The sequence below is a fragment of the Chrysemys picta genome, chromosome 3 (genome assembly GCF_011386835.1).
Source record: "Chrysemys picta bellii isolate R12L10 chromosome 3, ASM1138683v2, whole genome shotgun sequence".
NCBI lineage: Eukaryota > Metazoa > Chordata > Testudines > Emydidae > Chrysemys > Chrysemys picta.
Window position 1 is genome coordinate 90,131,670 of NC_088793.1, and position 18,244 is coordinate 90,149,913.

The 18,244-nt window shown below is 40.5% G+C and overlaps 1 protein-coding gene across 3 annotated transcripts in view; it reads right to left on the reverse strand.

Moving 5' to 3' along the window:
* Positions 1-18,244, reverse strand: part of TRAPPC3L (trafficking protein particle complex subunit 3L) — a 55,339-nt gene that overhangs the window by 36,130 nt on the left and 965 nt on the right. Inside the window, exons 1-3 of one of the 3 annotated variants that reach the window (XM_065588380.1) lie at positions 18,091-18,200; positions 4,053-4,100; positions 1,687-1,784 (exon numbers count right to left, since the gene is read on the reverse strand). In XM_065588380.1, the coding sequence (XP_065444452.1) occupies positions 1,687-1,784; positions 4,053-4,055 (101 nt within the window). In that variant the 5' untranslated portion in view covers positions 4,056-4,100; positions 18,091-18,200. Of the gene's footprint in view, positions 1-1,686; positions 1,785-4,052; positions 4,101-7,014; positions 9,701-18,090; positions 18,201-18,244 lie in introns of those variants that run through there. The other 2 variants (XM_065588378.1, XM_065588379.1) reach the window with 2 other exon arrangements.

Sequence of the window (18,244 nt, forward strand, 5' to 3'; positions counted from 1 at the left end):
CAGAGAGGCTCTGTAACTATTCCTAAATAATGGCAAATATTGTACAGGAGGCTTTGTAGAAGGAAAAGTTAATGAATGTAAATGCAAGCACCTGGGCCAAGCTCAGAAATGCTTTTATTGATTTTTTTTCCATATCCATCTAAACTTAATTGTTTCTGAATCTCTTTCACTGTTCATTATGGGCCTTATTCAAAGCCCATTGAAGTCAATGGAAAGTTTTCCATTGATTTCAGATCAGGTCCTATAACAAGAAGCCTAAAAGTTATACGGTACCCAATGCCATGTTATAACAAAAAGCTTTCTGGAAGACTAAGGTTCAAAATAACACTGTGTGATGTACCGGCAAGCCATGAAATATTTAGTTATTGCTGGCACATTTAGCTAAGTATCACCATTAGCTGCACTAGTAAATATTGCATTAGCCTTTATTAAAATATGTACATCACCAATACAAGAGAGTGCTCGGGTTATTTTTAAGTTTAACCTTTGGATCCATAAAACAAACTGTAAACTAAAGTGACAAGTTGCTGTCTGACAACCTGTATATAGCAGAAACACAACAGCCGCATTATTATATCTATGTGTATAGGACCTGCTAGGTTATAAACTTTACTTCCAAAGCTGCCATGCTTTCATCTTCACTGATGGTGCTGCATAAGCAGAGAAGTAAACCAAAATAGCCCTGTTGGCAAAAACTTCAGTAAAAACACTAGGGGCTACATTTATATAATTGTGTTAATGGTGGTAAACCAGTGGTGTTAAACCAGGGAGGAGTTTGTTCATCAAATGGAAAAGAATATAATTTGGTAGGAAAAAAGCTCATGTAGTAGGAGCTCCACACCTCCCAGCATGAACCTTTTCCTATTTCTACCACAGAACCTGCAAAGAACCTACACAGAGTGTGCTGAAATACGTGATACTGCTTGGGGCTGGGCGAAGCATTAATATCAAGTGATTGATTCCATGAGTTTTGTTTCTTTTTTCTGTTTGTGAGTAGATCACGGTTTTCTCAAACAGGTGCTGTCTTGAATAATTGTTGTGAATAACTATTGGCCTGTAACTTGTTTGCCAGCAGTTTATTGTGTGTCTGATATTCAAAATTCTAGTTGTTTTGATTGAATGTGTAGGTCACATGGTATGTTTCTGTTTTCCGAATGGATGAGCTTAAGTCTTAGAATCAGGTTTTGTTGATAACTAATTCAAAAATTGCTTCTGGCAAATTTTCTACAATATTATTATGTATTGTTTTCTATTATGGTACTCCCTAGGAGCCCCAGTCATAGACCAGAACCCCATTGTGCTAGGTGTTGTACAAACACAGAACAAAATGACCATCCCTGCCCCAGAAGAGCTTATTTGTTTAAAATTCATTGCCATGGTGAACATTCCTGCCATTCAACTTATCTGCTAGACTGTCCATGGAAAACAATCATCAAAGGGGGTCTGATGGGTTCTAGGAGCCTGCACAGAACACGGGGCTCTTCTCTTGAACCATCTTGTGATAAAGTTTATTGTAAGTTCCTTTGTGTCAAGGACTCTGTCTTCATTTGTACTTTGCATGGTCCCAAACACAGTTCTGTTATTCAGCAAATAATAGACAATAAGAGGGTGGAGGAAAATATACAGGTAGGTGGACATCACCAATGCTAAGCTGGATGTGTAATGCAGAATAAACTTGTTACTTACATTTTGTCTAGATACTTGTTCACATCTTCATCCTTTTCGTAGTCCTTACACAGCTGGGCTACCAAAGCTCCATAGGTGAGCACAAAGAGTTCTCTGCTCTGTCAAAGAAAGGGAAAAATGAGCATGGATATGGTTTGAGAATGAAACAAACTAGGATCATACGGTGTCTTGGAATAAAAAGCCCAACATTTATCTTTATAGGAACCTTCTGTCTATGGACACACAGCCAGTGATATCCAGGGTGTGGGTTCAGTATACCTTACTTTATTATCATGCCTCGCTTAGGCTCCAGTATTGCCAAGGGATCTGTGCAGGCACCCCTCCTTATGCATGCCTGGAATACCATTTGCAAGACTGTGGTATTTCTAATCTCATTCTTTTTTATGACTATAGCATCATGTTTTAATTTTGGAAGGAAGAAGAGTTATAATGCAAAAAAGTAAATTCATGTCTAATGGCATTCAGAATTAATGAAGCAATGCATTATTAGGTCTTTCACAAGAGTAAAAGCAACTTGGATGGTGAGATTCAATTGCAATAAAAAGGCACAATGGTTCTGAGTCTTGTCATTTACATCTGTGCACAGTGAATGCAAAAAGGATGCAGAAAGCGGTCAAAGCTGAATAATAGTAGCTCTTTACACCCACTTTGCACTTGTTCTACACAGGTGTAAATGACAAGGCGAAGCAGATAAGAATCAGTCCCAGAGTCCTCCCCTTCTCTTTCAGATATCTAATAAGAGGCCAATATTTTTAATTCTTTTCATCAGTAGCTCTTATTCCATTCTTAGTGCTATTGCACCTCCAGATTCCTGAACTGAAGAGTTTTATCCTTACACTGTTTCTGTCACACAAATAAATATATCTAATACTTTCCACTTTTAAGACAGAAGCCTGTCCTGCTGCTAATGCTACCTGTTTCTAAAATCCTTATGTCAAATCAACAAGGCAGGAAGGCAAATGTATGAACTGGCCAGGAAGAGATGGTATATTCAAGGGGATCTGGTTATTCCCAGAGGATGTACGTATATTAGGAAAAGTGGACCTTGACCTACTAAACTGAGGTAGAAGGAGTTAACCTGCATCCGCACTAGCGGAAAGGCTGAGGTTAGTTACAACATGCAACCTAACTTTGACCACTTTTCCAGTGTAGACAAACTCAGAGACACCAACACCCAGTTTCCATGGAGCCATACAGTTCACTATAGAATGTTCAGAATTCTACAAAGCATGGGTTCTGTGCTTGCTGGTTTACACCAAGGCATCAGGGGCCTTCCATGACTGAGAGACTTCCCTATTAAAACCATACCTGGGCTCTTAGGAAGAAAGCAGGATTGCTCAGACACATACCCGAACAATACGACCAGGTAAAGTCAAGTATAAGGGTTCCTGCCACCTTGTACATCTAAGTGTACATATTACAAAAGAAAATTAAGGGTTAGGCCTGATCTATATTTGAAAGTTGTACCAGTATAACAAATTTGGTTAGGGGTGTACTTTTTTTTTTTTAACCAAAATAGTTATACTCCTGGTGTGGATGCAGTTATATCAGTATAAAGCTGCCTTTACCAGTACAATTTATTCCCTTACCAGTATGGGAATAACTATTCTGATATAAGTATGTTAATACTGATATAACTGTGTCCACAGTAAGGGGCTGCCCCCCTTTTTACTGCAGTTAAAGTGGTACAACTTTTGTGTGTAGTCAAGGGCTTAGATTGTGCTCTTAGGCACAATCCTGAGTACAAGCTGGTGAGTAAATGGTACCAACCTGTGAGTAGCCCCAGAAGACCTAGTGTCTCAGAGATGCCCCTTTGGGACACATTTCCTCCTTTGCTCTGGGTTGGGGGAAGGGGGTGCAACTTACTGCCATCCTTGAAAGGGTGCAATTTATTTCCCCCCTTCTGACTGGCTCTCTGCTCTAGCCAGTGAATAGGGACAGTGTGGAGCTTAGCTCTTCCCAGCCACTTGCTCATAGAGGGGAGTATCGAGAGAGCAGGGACGAGTGCATCACACCTGATCCAGACCCCGAATCAGGCTAGGTCTTTCTTATTCAATTGAGGTCTTACTCAACCCTGCTCAGCTGAGTAAAACAGGAGCACAATCAAGCACTTTCTGGCAAGAATGAAATTCCACCTGCTGGATTGTTCCTTCATTAGTAAAGGACTTTGTGAAATATATCAAATGTAACATTTTGTGGGGCCTTTAGAAAAAGCAGAACAATTCTGTCCTGGAGGAAAAGTTCTGATGATTTTTTTTTAATGAAAATGATATTTGTTTATATTTGAAACACCTTGCACTTCACGTGAATTTCTGAAAAGTCCAAAGGAATGGTAGGAAACACAGTAATCTAGATTTGTTGCATACCATGTGATGTGCTGATGCAGAGGATGAGATGCTTGGTAAATGCCAGTCCTACAAGATAAAAAGAAGTAAAGAAAAATGACAAGGGTTCACACAATTCTTTATGTGGCTGCTGATGGAAAGTTAAAATAAAGAAGCAAAATGTGACTGAAATGTAAATGCAGTTTAAACTTTAAACAGAAATTTTAAATCACATTGGCAGGAATAAGCCTCAGAACTTTGCACAATGGGGTCCTGGACTAGGGTTCTTAATTGCTATCACAATACAAATTATCTGAATAATAGTAATTAAAAAGTCTCAGCTGGTACTTGGAGCCAAGGTGAAATAGTCTCTTTTTGTCCTACTCTGCTATTTAGGTTTCTCATATCTGTGTCACATTTTTATTGTTGGTTAGTACATTCTTATAAAGAAAAAAGTTGACTCTGGCAGGAGTTCTTTTAAGACAGACTTTGTCAATGGTTTGGAGACAGACAAATATTTGTGGTGCCTGAAAACAATAGACTTGGTGCATGAGCTGGATTCTAGCAGCCTTGGGCAAGGAGCAGATCCCGAGAGTGTACCCCAGCATTTGGCTGTGTTTGGAACAGGACAGGGGAAAAGGCCAATGTATCTACATGGATCCTCCTGTCACAGGCACTAGACTGGCCTCCTTGGGTTGCACTCCATTTTGGAGGAAAGGTTTCTGTTTTCCTACTCCTGGAACGTCTATTGCTCGCCCCAACCTATACCCCTTTTACTATCCTTGGACTGGACACTGGACACAGTATTTGACCCATAAAAATACAGAGCTCAGTTTTGTTCCCACGTAAGTCAATCAAACAGGATCAAGCCCTTCCTGCCATATAACCTGATTATTCCTATTGGCTTCAATGGGAATTAATATCATTTTATTTATATATGGCAGTGTCTAACAGCCCCACCTGAGTTCCGGCCCCATTATGCTAGGCTTTGTACGAACACATATTAAGAGACAGTCACTCCTTCAAAGAGCTTGTAAATAAGACAACAGCCAAAAGAGGAAACAGAAGCAACTTGAGTAAGGTTACACAGCAGATTAGTTGCAGAACCCAACTCTTCTGACTCCTAGGTCAGTGCCCTAGTCACTGAACCACACTGTCTGTCAATGGGCTTACGTGTAAGGGAAGAAGTAAATTGCAGTATTACAAAACAGCAGTGTTAATTTAATCACGTCTACTTGGAGTCTAAATCCTGATTGCAAAGAGTTCAGTGTGAGTGGATGCCTGCAGCCTATGGGGAGCTCATTGCTGAATCAGATCCTTCATCTATGCTCCCTTTAGCTTTAGTCAGAAGCTTCCATTTATTCATTAATTTATTTTACTTGTCTGCATGAAAGAGAAAGATCATATACTGACTGGTGCACTCAAGAGCTGTGCTTAGAACAACATGAAACTCTGCCAGTGCATCTCCTTTCTGATCTGAAACACCCCATTTCTTTTGATCTTGAGCAGAGGCTACTAGTTGGGCACATCCTGTGGTGGGCTTATTATCCAGACCTTTTCACAGGAGACTAGACTAGTGCTGATAAATTCATTTTCATTGATGACCAAAGCCTTATTTTTCAAAATAGAAGGCTAGTGCCCTACGCCATTGTGCCAACTAGCACCCATTAAGAGTAATTTTAAAAACTACATCATATCAAAAATGGGTTGGTAGAACTGCAGACAATTCACCTTAAGTTCCTAACATAAACCAGGAAACTTCCAATCTGTAATTCTGGGCAAAGTTAATTAATGGGGAGATCCAAAAATGAACATCCTTGTATATGCACATTTGGCTGGCAGGCTCCTGAACAAAAAGTTAGAGCCAAGTGTTCTTAGGTTTTCAACAGTTGGCTATTTTACCCCTTAAAACCACAGTCAGAGAACTAGAGAATAATTGACAACGTTGGTTTTCCAGACCTTTAGTGCGACAGACTTTTTTTTTTTTTTTTTTTTTTAATGCTCATGCAGTTTAAGAAATGCTTCAGGGATAGTTTCCCATGTCAAGTCTTTAAGTGGACTTTGGAATATTAGGAGAATATTCACAGATAATGCATTTGATCAAAATACTGAACAAGCATAATAGTTGGAACAGCAAAAGGCATCATTTTGTCTGTGTATCCCCTACTAGATGTAATACTGTATTGTGCAATCAATAGTTCCTCATTATGGGGCAAATCCAGGTCCCATAGATATCAGTATGAGTTTTAACATTGTTTTCAATGGGAGCAGATTTTGGCCTTAAGGACCAGCTCCTACCCTGTGAAGTGCAGGTGCACTATTTCCTGTCCCTCTCATGCAAGCAGGAGAGTAGGATCTCTCCCCAGCACTAGGAAAGAGGACTGGCCTCAGTGCTGGCCAAGCACCACACAGCTCCAAGAGGGTGTGGTCCGCTAGCAAGGAGGCATATTTAGTTCTCCAGGTGGGCAGCTCATATGCTGCAGCCCTGCCTAAACCATCTGTCCCTGCAATTGCAGAATGGCTCATGCTAAGTGCATGACCGATACTGCTCTGCTGTCCCCAAAACAAAGGCAGAGTTCTGCCACCAGGATTAATCATGTTTCGGACCAGGGCTGGCTGAAAAACATTTCATATCACAGTCACAGTCAGGAGAAATTATAATGTTTCTATAGCAAATGTTAATGTCAATTGTTTCACAAGTACTTTTAATATCAAGATCTGATTTTGTAAGAAATTAAAACAAAAAAACACTCTCTTTTAAGTCACAGCATTGGGTGCTCACAAGAGGGTTAATATTTTCACTGAAGCCATAAATGTCTTCAGTGCAGCCATTCTAAAATTGACAGATTCATCCCTCGGTACATAGACTTACTAAAATTTGGTTCACTGCTCTACTTTCTAGCTAGTCTACCATCATGACTGTACAAAACAATACACTTCAATAAAACAATAGTTAGCTATAACTCCATGTGCAGTACTATTTATATATTTAAATAAGCCTTACTATTTTGTGATTATCTTGTCTTCTGTTCGTTGGCCGTGACATGTTGCTTGAATAATGATGAACTGTATGATCATTGGTTTATATCTTTTTTCCTATAAGAAGCATGTTCCCCTATAGTAACTGTATTTCTTTCTTCACGCTTCCTAAAGTTTTCTCCTCTCTTCTGTTCTGTCTTTGCATTAGATCTGTTTGCTGCACTCTGTGCTGTTGCTGATGCTCCTCCTATTTACTACAAGCATTAAACCTTTCAGGAGAAATTTGATTGGCAACAGATCTGCTTCCGAGTACAACCACCTAAATAGCTGCTCCATGCCTAAGAATGAATTGTAATCCAAATACACAACAGCCGGATCTCACTGTATGAAATCAGGCCAGGCAACACCAAGTGATTCTAAATTCTTATGATCTGAGAGATAACAAAGGTGGTCTATTGTTCATGCCAGCTTTTGCTTTGGAAAGTCAAACAAAAGCTTCCACAGTGGAAAATAAAAACTCAAATATAAGACACTGTTGAATAAAGTAATTGTTCTTTAGATTCTTTTCAAGGATAAAATCAAGGAGCTATATTCACCAGCAGGCTCTATCAGCTTCTGTTGGGCTACCATTGAAAGGGCCTGGTAGTTAGAAAGACTGCCTAGAGAGTAGATGCAGGTGCTCCCTCCTATAGCACCCCTCTTCCCAAGGTACCCCTCCTATAGCTTATAGCAGTGGTGCCCAGCCTGATTACACAGGAGGGCCACACAACCTTGTGTGGGTCAAACAGATTTTAAATATTTTAATAAGATTTAAAGTAGGGCTGTCAATTAATCACAGTTAACTCATGCGATTAACGCAAATTAACCAGATTAAAAAAATTAGTCGCGATTCATCGCAGTTTTAATTGCACTGTTAAACAATAATAGAATCACAATTGAAATTTATTATAAATATTTGTGGATGTTTTTCTACATGTTCAAATATATTGATTTCAATGACAACACAGAATACAAAGCGTACAGTGCTCACTTTATATTATTATTTTTGATTACAAATATTTGCATGGTAAAAAAGATAAACAAAAGAAACAGTATTTTTCAACTCACCTCATACAAATACTGTAGTGCAATCTCTTTATCAGGAAAGTGTAACTTACAAATGTGGAATTATATTTTTTTACATAACTGCATTCAAAAACAAAACAATATAAAACTTCAGAGCCTACAAGTCCACTCAGTCCTACTTCTTCTTCAGCCAGTCACTAGGAAAAACAAGTTTGTTTACATTGATGGGAGATAATGCTGCCCACTTCTTATTTACAATGTCACCTGAAGAACGTGAGAATAGGCATTCACATGGCACTGTTGTAGCAAAGTTTTTATGTGCCAGATATGCTAAACATTCGTATGCCTCTTCATGCTTCAACCACCATTCCAGAGGGACCCTGGGGAAAGCACTTCTGTAAACAATATCCCCCCTGGCAGCAGGGTATTTCCCTTTCAACTGGGCAGCAGGTGCCCTGTTGAGATATGTTACATGGCATATAGGGCATACAATTTGCATCCTCCTGCAGCAGAACAGATTAATTTAGTCAATTTTGTGAATTTAGTTTAGGATCAAATTTAGGTCATGGTCAAACATATGTTTAGAAATATGTAGGGTGGTTATAATCCTTAATGGACCAGATTCTGTTACCTGCACTTATGGTGAGTAGTATCTAGCTCAACGAATAGTCCCATTGACTCCAGTGAGATAAAGGGTGGTGCTATCTAAACTACTATGAATGAAAATGTTTTCACAAATTCATTTTCTAAAATATTCAATCCAGTGTTAAGAGGCAAGTAAATATTCCCCTGTAGGGTTGGAAATGTGAGGGAAAGTTCGTTAAAAAAACAACAAAAAATTAAAAGTAAATTAGGGGTAAAATTTTCAAAATGCCTAAGTTTCATCTTCAAAAGAGATCTAGGGCAGGATTTTTAAAAGAATTTGGGCACCTAAAGATGCAGATAGGCACCTAATGGGTGCCTAGTTGCCTAACTCCCATTGCAGAGAAACACAGAGAGATACATTTAAAAATATATTACAAATATATTATTTTAACAGTGGCCTTTTATTTGCTGTATATGTCATTATCTTTAATTCCTGTTAACTACTGTAATAAAGTAAGCTTGTAAGCAGTGACAAATCAAAGAACTAATAGAATGTCTACTTTAAACCTGCACTATTTGTGTGTCTTTCAACATTAGCTTTTTCTCCAGCTCAGACTATACAGGGATAAATGACCTGAATGCACTTGGTTCATCTGGAAGGCTTCAGTGCATAAACCTTGATACAGCAGAGTGTTTAAGTACACGTTTAACTTTGAGCAGGTAAATAATCCTGCTGAAGACACCGGGACTGTTCATGTACTTAAAGTTAAGCACATGCTTAGGTGCTTGACTGGATTGGGGTCTAAATAAGTGAAAATGTTCCATTTGATTAGAAATCAGTAAAGTTAACAATGAGTTAAAAGATCCAAATTAATTTAATCATTACCCATTCATTCCTAGTTGTCTCTTTTCCCCTCATCTTTTATGCAAAGGTTTAGCTGAATATACTGGGTAGACAGCATTAAGCAAAACCAATATCTACAATGTTTAGTCACAAAGCAGAATGTGAACAGCAGGTTATTTCATAAATTGGGAGAGACATTTCCCTTCTATTGTTCAGAACTATTTTTAGGAGGGGGTGGAAGGAGAATTCCTATTGGGGGAAAATACCCTTTCTTATATGATTGTGATACTTAATAAAATCTGCTGCACATATACCTGATATGAAAATCTGCATTTAATCCATCAAATGTATTTAAGTTACAAAACTCATCATTTTATGATCTGTTAAGTCTGTGTTATAACACAATACATCTGAAATGTTATTAATATTGAACTATATTGTAAAATTGTAATGACAGTAATATGTATGAATATATATGTGTGTAAATCCTCTGTTGTTGGGAATCCTCTATACGCAATCCTCTGTTGTTGGGAATAAAGGAGATACAGGCCCTTTACTCCTCTGCACGGTGGTTCTGGGTTGGCTTCACTGATCCGGGGGATACTTGGGCTGCTAAGCCAGGGAGCGTGAAGAGGAAAAGGGGGAAATTACTTAGTTCCCACTTCTGCAAACACTTTGGCACTGGTTTCAGAAAGCTACCTCAGCATCAGATGTGCTATTTGATTTGTATTCATTATTGGATCCGGACCTAAAGTAACATTACAGCTAAAGATTTCTGACAGCGGACACTTTATTTTAATGCACACAGTTTAAAAAAAAAAACAACCCTGTGAATTACTGGAGGGAGGGGATGGACATAATTTACTTACAAAAAGCACTTAAGATTATGTCACAAGCCAACAAAAATAGGAATGTGAAGACATAAGGGGGAAATGTAAAAGCAGCCTTTTAAATCCTGCTATGCAAAATGGGAGTCACCTTAACAGCTTGCTTTTTGCACAAAATCATGGCCTGGTGTTGGAAATAGGCTTTAGTAAGTCTCTGCCATCTTTAACTGTGCACTCCCATGGTTTTGTGGGGCTTTGTCACAATAGCCCTAGAATTATTTAAATGAAAGTGTTAAAGGCAAATGTGATGGCTCAGATAATACACTAGATAACCATCCATTCAGTAAGTTATAAAGGCAGGTATTAAAACTGGTCATAAAACAGTTTGTTTTTCAGTAGTAGAATCTTACCCCAACTACTGAAAGGAACTGTTTCCCAGTTGTGCCTCCTTATCTTTGGGCACAAGATCAAAACTTCTCTCCCACCACAAACCTCAGAAAGAAAATGAACTGTATTTCATTTTAAAAGCTAGTCCTAAAAATTATCCTAAATATAATAGATCCTGCAATTGAATCCGCCCAAGATACTCCGGAGCATCACGTGAACAGATACTATTGCATATAAAAGGATGAATGACTTTCAAACTACATTGTTTATCTTGCAATTGTGCAGGAGAAAAATGTACACCAAGTGCATAACACATGTCAGAAATCTCTGTTTTGTTGGAAAAATACATTGTATGAAGTTGAAAAATTCATTATGCAGAAGTGCATTGTGTCTATGAAAGCTCTCCAAACGTTAGATGAAATACAATAGCTAAGATGTTATGCAAACAGGTTGGGAACTAAATGACTCAAGTGATTGGTAATAGATAATGACACCTTTCACTTTTAGGTTGCTGCTGGTTTGTATTCACTCTCCGTTGTTAGAGGTCTGTCTGATTTGTGAGGTAGATTCAAGCCAGTTCTGAGGGACCAGGTGTTTGCCTTATGAAAGCATCTCTATTAATGACCCTTAACTGGCACCTTAAGTTCAGTCCCAGTAGAGAGGTGAAGGTTGGCATGGAGAACATACGACATCTTAGGTATGGTCTCTCCAGAACAGGGTTAAAGCAATTTGGCAAGCCAGTGTGAGAAAGCTGGCACTGCCCAGTGCCTATACTGTAATGGTCTGTGGAGGATTTCAGTCATCAGCCACCAGGGCTGCCAGTCCAACACACTTCATGAGCACTAAACTATGTCCAAATCTCTGCTCCTAAACCCTCCCCCCTCCCCCCCAAAAAGTCTGACAAAGCTCAAAAAATGGTTGAGTCATGCATCAGACCATCCACCCACACCAATGATACTGTAATAGATTGTCCAGTTAGGGAATGCTGCTCATTACAGAGCCAAGAAGAGCAATGTTTAAAAGACTTTGGAGGATCTGGGCCTAAGTAACTTGCCCAAGATAAACACAGGAAGCTGTGGTAGAGCACAGACTTTAACATGGATCTCCCAAATCCTAGGCTAGCCCTCTGGACTATCCTTCCTCTACCTTGTCACTCCAGCAGCTCACAGAAGCAATGATGCTCAGCACCTCCACTACACACCAGAGAGTAGGGACATCAAATGAGTTTGTTAGTGATTTCATGACCCAATATCCTCATATCGCCATAACTGATGTGTAAAAGGAAAATCCCTCCGCCATAACTAGGGACCAATTTTGAAGAATAGCAAAAAGGAAGCAAACTTAGAAGGAAGCAAAACTTTCTTACTTTTATAGGGAAATATGAATAACTGTTAAAACAGCCATAATTGAAATGGTTTGCTTCGGAGCTGAGTTGTGCTTTGTAAGTCATTCCTGAATAAGATGATCCAGCAATATTATTTACAAAATAGCATGAAAGGAATGAAAAAACAAAATATCTACACAGCAACAATGCTGCAGTACAAAGTTGTCTTATTGCGTGTACAGATTGCCTAACTCAACAGTCTTGAGTTTCCTATTGATGGACTTCTTGTCAATTTTACATCAAATGTATTTTTTGAGTGAAAGAATGAAGGCTTGGGAAAACCTGCCTCACCTAAAAAACAAAACAGAAAATTGTGCGTCCAAAGGGCACTCAGATGAAATCAATGGAAGATTTTAAAGTGAGCTGAAGCTTAATGGAAGATCATCATAAAATAACAATGCAGGAGAAGCCAGAGAGGTTTGATCTTCCTAATCACAAAGGGGGCGGGGAGGGGGGCAGGGCCGCCCAGAGGGAGGGGGGGCAAGTGGGGCAATTTGCCCCAGGCCCCGCAGGGGCCCCCACGAGAATATAGTATTCTATAGTATTGCAACTTTTTTTTATGGAAGGGGCCCCCGAAATTGCTTTGCCCCAGGCCCCCTGAATCCTCTGGACGGCCCTGGGAGGGGGGAACCCTGTAGAAATGTAATTCAAGTGGTGCATGAATTGTCTTTCATCTATAAATACAGTAGGTGAAAACCATGTGCTATTGGGAGAATATAAAGCTTCAAAAGGTATTGGCAACAAGTTCTGCAGATGGCATTAAAGAAGTATTAGCTTTGTGTGTTGACTAGCACTGAGCTGCATATACAACAAGCTGTGTACTTACAACAGAGAATAATGCTAGCAGAATGCTCCCAAATGTTTCAGTGTATATTTCTGTACCACTAGTAATTGTAGCTAATGATTTTGCATTTCACTGGATCACAGTGCTAGAAGGGGCATTACTTTTAGGCCCTGACTTTACCACGAGTTATGCAGAGATCTGTCCATGCACAATGCATTGCAAGCACAGGGGCTTGTGTAGTAAACTCTTCAGGGCAGAACTCATATCTTCATACATTTGTATAGTTGCTGTTTTTATCCTGATTGTGGCCTCTGAAACTACAGTTATAATAAGAGCAGCTTCCTGCATGTGTCATAGGTTGTTTCCTACACTGTTTCTCTAAGTATACAATCTATAGCCCCAAGACTTAAACACATTTAAGTATATGAGTGTTCCAACTGAGGCCACATACTTAAAGTTAACATGTGTGTAAGTATTTGCAGGATCAGGGGCTATTCTTCCTGCCAAGGGCCTGTAATGTAAAGAGGCAGTGTGGAATAGTGGATAACACACTGGGTTGGGAGTCAGGAGAGCTGAATTCTATTGCATCTGTACCACTTAGTCATTGTGGCTCTGGCCAAAACACTTGGACTGTGTGTTGATAAACAGTCATTATATATAGAAGATTACTGTTTAGCCATATTCTGCTCCGTATACAGGAGCCAGGAGTAGGGATTGTGCTAAAATACTGATCTAAGTGAGCATGACTGTGTATGTTTTTTTAAAATCTGTAAACAAACAAAAGCAGGGATTTTGGAGACTCAAAGATTTGCATATAAGACGTAATCAATGGGTGAGATGCAGTATGTTACCACTTGATAATTCTGTGTGAGAAACTTCTTCTGGCTTTTACAAGAATTAATTAGCTGTAATGTAAATGTATCTGTGACTTACATGACTAATTCGGCAAATTTAAAAATAAACACAACTGCTCCACATTATTAGTCTGGTACCTTAACTGTTCTAGGGAAAGTTGATTTGACTTCACTTTAGGGGAGAGACTGTCATGTTAAAAACATTTTTTTAAACAAATGTCCTTACTGCAGTTATACAGATAACACCATGAAGTATTAAAATTGAACACTTTAAATGTGTAGGCTAGGATTTTCAATAGGAGTTGTGTACCTAACTTTCTTATGCTCCTTTTAAAAATTCCACCAATACTCTATATATTTTTTATTTTTTCCATTTTCTGTGTTTGGACAATAAAAACCAAGCTAGTCAGTTTAACTTTTATGTCTCTCATGCGGCATAGTAGCAAAATGATGCAATGTTTAGGGTTAAGAATAAGCTGTACTTGGGTGTGAAAGCTTTTTTTTTTTTTAAATTCATGGAGATATCTCTACTTGATTTTATGTTTTATAAACTCTTATGTTTACAAACCCTAAATTAACATAACAGTGTCTCCCACAAGCAGTTTCCCCTCCAAAAATAGAAGTCAAATATTTGAAATTAGTGATTGCTTTTTAAAGACGGTTGATATTTTGGGATTTGAAATTTGTTTATAATATCAAATATAATATATTTGTTTATATAATAGTCATTACAAATACTACTTAGCCTCTGAAGTCCATTTGCCAAAGTTTACAGAGAACTGTATTCCTGAGAGAGTGGTACTGTTGCTAACAAAAATGCAATTATCTGGTTTGAGGTGGCATGTTTTTTCTCTTCTTAAGTATATTTAGACTGGTGCAGAGTAAGGCACAGCTTTCAAAAGAACTTGTGACTATCAGAAATCAATAAGATGGCATGGAGCAGAATAACTATGTCTGCTGAAGGCTGAGTCACCTCATCCAAAATCAATTCATACTTTACCAGTTTCACTTTAGAGCTCAAACTGTCCGTTTTTTCTCTCTCCTAAAAGCAGCTGTTGGAAAAATTAGAGCTTGTGAAACAGATGGAGAAGAGTGTGATGGCCATAATTACAGCAAACTGATTTATCTTAAAACCATTCTATATACTGTATTGCAGGTGTGGACAGGGGTCATTTACCCACATACCACTTCTTCCCTGGCCCCCAACCCCTCACCCTTCCCTTGACCGGGATTGCATATAGAGCGCCCTCTGTGTGCTCAAGGCTCCACACAGAGGAAGGCGGCTGGAGCAGACTCCAACTGGGTGGGGCTTACCTCAGGCAGCTCCCAGTCCGCGGTGCAGCGGAGCTAAGGCAGGCTCCCTGCCAGCCCTAACTCCACGCTGCTCCCGGAAGTGGCCAGCATGCCTGGCCCCTAAACGTAGGGGCGGCCAGGTGGCTCTGCATGATGCATGCTGCTCACGCCATGCCGCCCCACACCCTTCCCAGTTCCCATTGGCTGTGGCTCCCGGCAATTGGGAGCTGCGGAACCAGTGTTCGGGCAGCGCACGGAGCTTCCCTGATCGTCCCTGCACCTAAAGGCTGCAGGGACATGCCAGCCACTTCCGGGAGCCGCGTGGAGCCAGGGCAGGCAGAGCCACTGCGCCACCGACTGGACTTTTTAGCAGCCTGGTCAGCAGTGCTGATCAGAGCCACCAGGGTCCTTTCTTGACCAGGTGTTCCAGTCAAAAAGCTGGATTCCTGGCAACCCTACAGCCAAAAGACTATAAATTGTCATTGCTTTTGCCAATTAAGTAATGCAGAATGCATTTAAACCAGTTTAATAGTATTTCCCCTCCCTTTGCTGAAGAGTCGCCAAATTCTTAAACTCATAACATTAGTCATTTTCATGACCAACAAATTTTCTTGACATTTTGTGAATTACTAATGTTTTCCATCACCATCTTGTAGTTATTATGGCAATATAACAATAGCTTCAATCACCATCCAGAGTATCAAATCTCTCAGTTGCTCAGCATTCTGCTAAACAGGGTGCTGTGTTGTATTACTACATTTGGTGGTCTGTGCTTTCAAAATGGTTCCAAATTCTTCAGCCTGTACTAAAGTCTCAAAAACATACACGTGCTAAACTTTAAGCACATTCATTCAATTGGGCTACACACATGCTTAAAGTTATGAATGTGTAGAGTAACTGTGTTCAGGATGTGGGCTTAAAACTGTATATTGTATTCATACATCTGCATCAAGAAACAGAACACACACATCTGTGTAACAATCAGAAATCAGTGAATAGTAAGTAGTAGTAAAAAATATACACCAAGTAATGCAAATCATGGGTTATACTGTGGCAACTGTCAACTATTTTTAAGCATAATTCCCCACTAAAAAATTGCAACTCTGATTAAAAACAGAAGGGATGAAATAGTCCACTAATAAGACTTTGCAATGTTATTTCCTCCTAGCTAAGTCTCACAAAGCTCCTCATAAACATTGAAGGGGCACTAAATTTAAGGTAATCTCACTTCTTTCTGGAAAAAGAATAGCTACTATATTTACACCAGATCCCTTAAAACCAAAGATTAGTGGGAAAACCTTTTTCAGTGTATTTACTTCATGCACTTGACAGTAATTTGTATCTAGTCCTTTTCATTGATTTCTCTCTGCAGTTGTGTCCGTTTTTGTGGGGATGGGGAGGGGTGGTGTGTTATGCAGTAATAGAGGAGAGATTATGTATTCAAAACTGGAATATGTGATTGCAAAACCAAAACCATTGGCAGAATGCGTCGGGAAGTTTTAGTACCTGCAACTGCTTTTATTTAAATTAATGGTGTCCCTTGATTATGGGTATTGAAGTCAAGTATTATGTCAATTGAACAGGTGGTTAACCTGAGGCAAAGAGCTTAAAGATGATCTAAGTAAGTGGGTCGGTGAGACTTCATTACAGTATGGGGGGAATGAAGATTTTTTATTGAAAATTCAGCCACCCAGCATGGAATTCTGCAAAAGAGACTCCTTGCCTCTGCCAGCTCCCCTCATGACACCCTCTGTGCTAACAGAGTAACTGCCTCCTTCTGAGCAGGCCAGTGACACTGCAGCGCCGGACCCATTCCCCAGCTTGGCCTCTGCAATAGTAGAGATTAGGAGCCAGAATATCTTAATTTTGCAGCACTGACGGTGACGCCCCTGCAAAGCCCTGATCCTGCCCCTGCTGCAGATCTTGGCAAGCACCGGCTGGAGGCCAAGGCTCGTCCCCGCCCCGCGCATTGCCACACTGAGTCACTCCCGTTCCCCCGCCCTCCGCGGCCAGGCTACCCTGACGGCAGAGGCGGAAATGAGGACACTCCTGCATCACGTGACCCACGGCGTAGCCTGCAACCCTCCCCCGACACGTGACAGCCTCAGCCATAACTGAGGAGTGATGCCCACCAAAAGCAAAGCTGGTTGCGTCCCCAGGGCGGGGCAGGGCAGGGCAGGGCAGGGTAAAACAGCAAAGCGGGAGGGGGCTGTCAATGATAGAGAAACAACCAAAATTAGTCTAGACTTGAAGATTAATGTGGATTAAGGTAGGGTGTGAATTTTAGGCAGGCTACTACTCTGGATTAACTCCTTGCCAGCTACTTTTATTCCAGAACAAAAATGCCTTATTCTGAATTAGTTTATGGGTAGGGTGGCCACTCCGACATTCCCTGCATAACGGATGATCTGATACTTCCAGAAAAGGCCTGGGGCCGCCCCTGCTGGCTGAGTTTGCACACACACCGGGTGTGTGGCCCTCTTTAAGGGCACATCACCCCCGAACCCCACTGACGTGATTTTGCCTGCATGGTGTTTCTGAAGTCACAGCGGAAGTCACACTGTCCAGTGCCAGACAAAACTTGGACAAAATCTGAGATAGTTTTGTCTGGCGTTGGACAAAGCATGTCAGATTTTGTCCAGGTCGGGGGGACAAAGCACCCCAAAAGAGGACTGACGCCCAGCTCCAAAAAGGATGACTAGCCTCGCTAGAAGAAGAACAGGAGGACTTGTGGCACCTTAGAGACTAACAAATTTATTAGAGCATAAGCTTTCGTGGACTACAGCCCACTTCTTCGGATGCATAGTGGGCTGTAGTCCACGAAAGCTTATGCTCTAATAAATTTGTTAGTCTCTAAGGTGCCACAAGTCCTCCTGTTCTTCTTTTTGCGGATACAGACTAACACGGCTGCTACTCTGTAGCCTCGCTAGTTGACACTGGTTTAAAGTCCTTCAAGGTAAAACACTCTTATTCGTCACTATGTGCACGCACGGAGTGAATCAGCAATAGCTCTTTCCGAGTAGCTTCCCATTTAAAAATGGATTAAGATTAACCGGAGCGAGCGTCCACGCGGGGCACCTGTTATAGCTAATCCGGAGTCACTCCACGTGTAGACAAACCGCAAAGGGTGGAGGGGAGCGGCTGCCTGCCTAGGGCAGCTCAGACCTGGCCGGTCGAGAACAGAGCTGTGACTATGTCACGGCTTCAGCTCCTCCCCCTTGCCTGGGGAGCC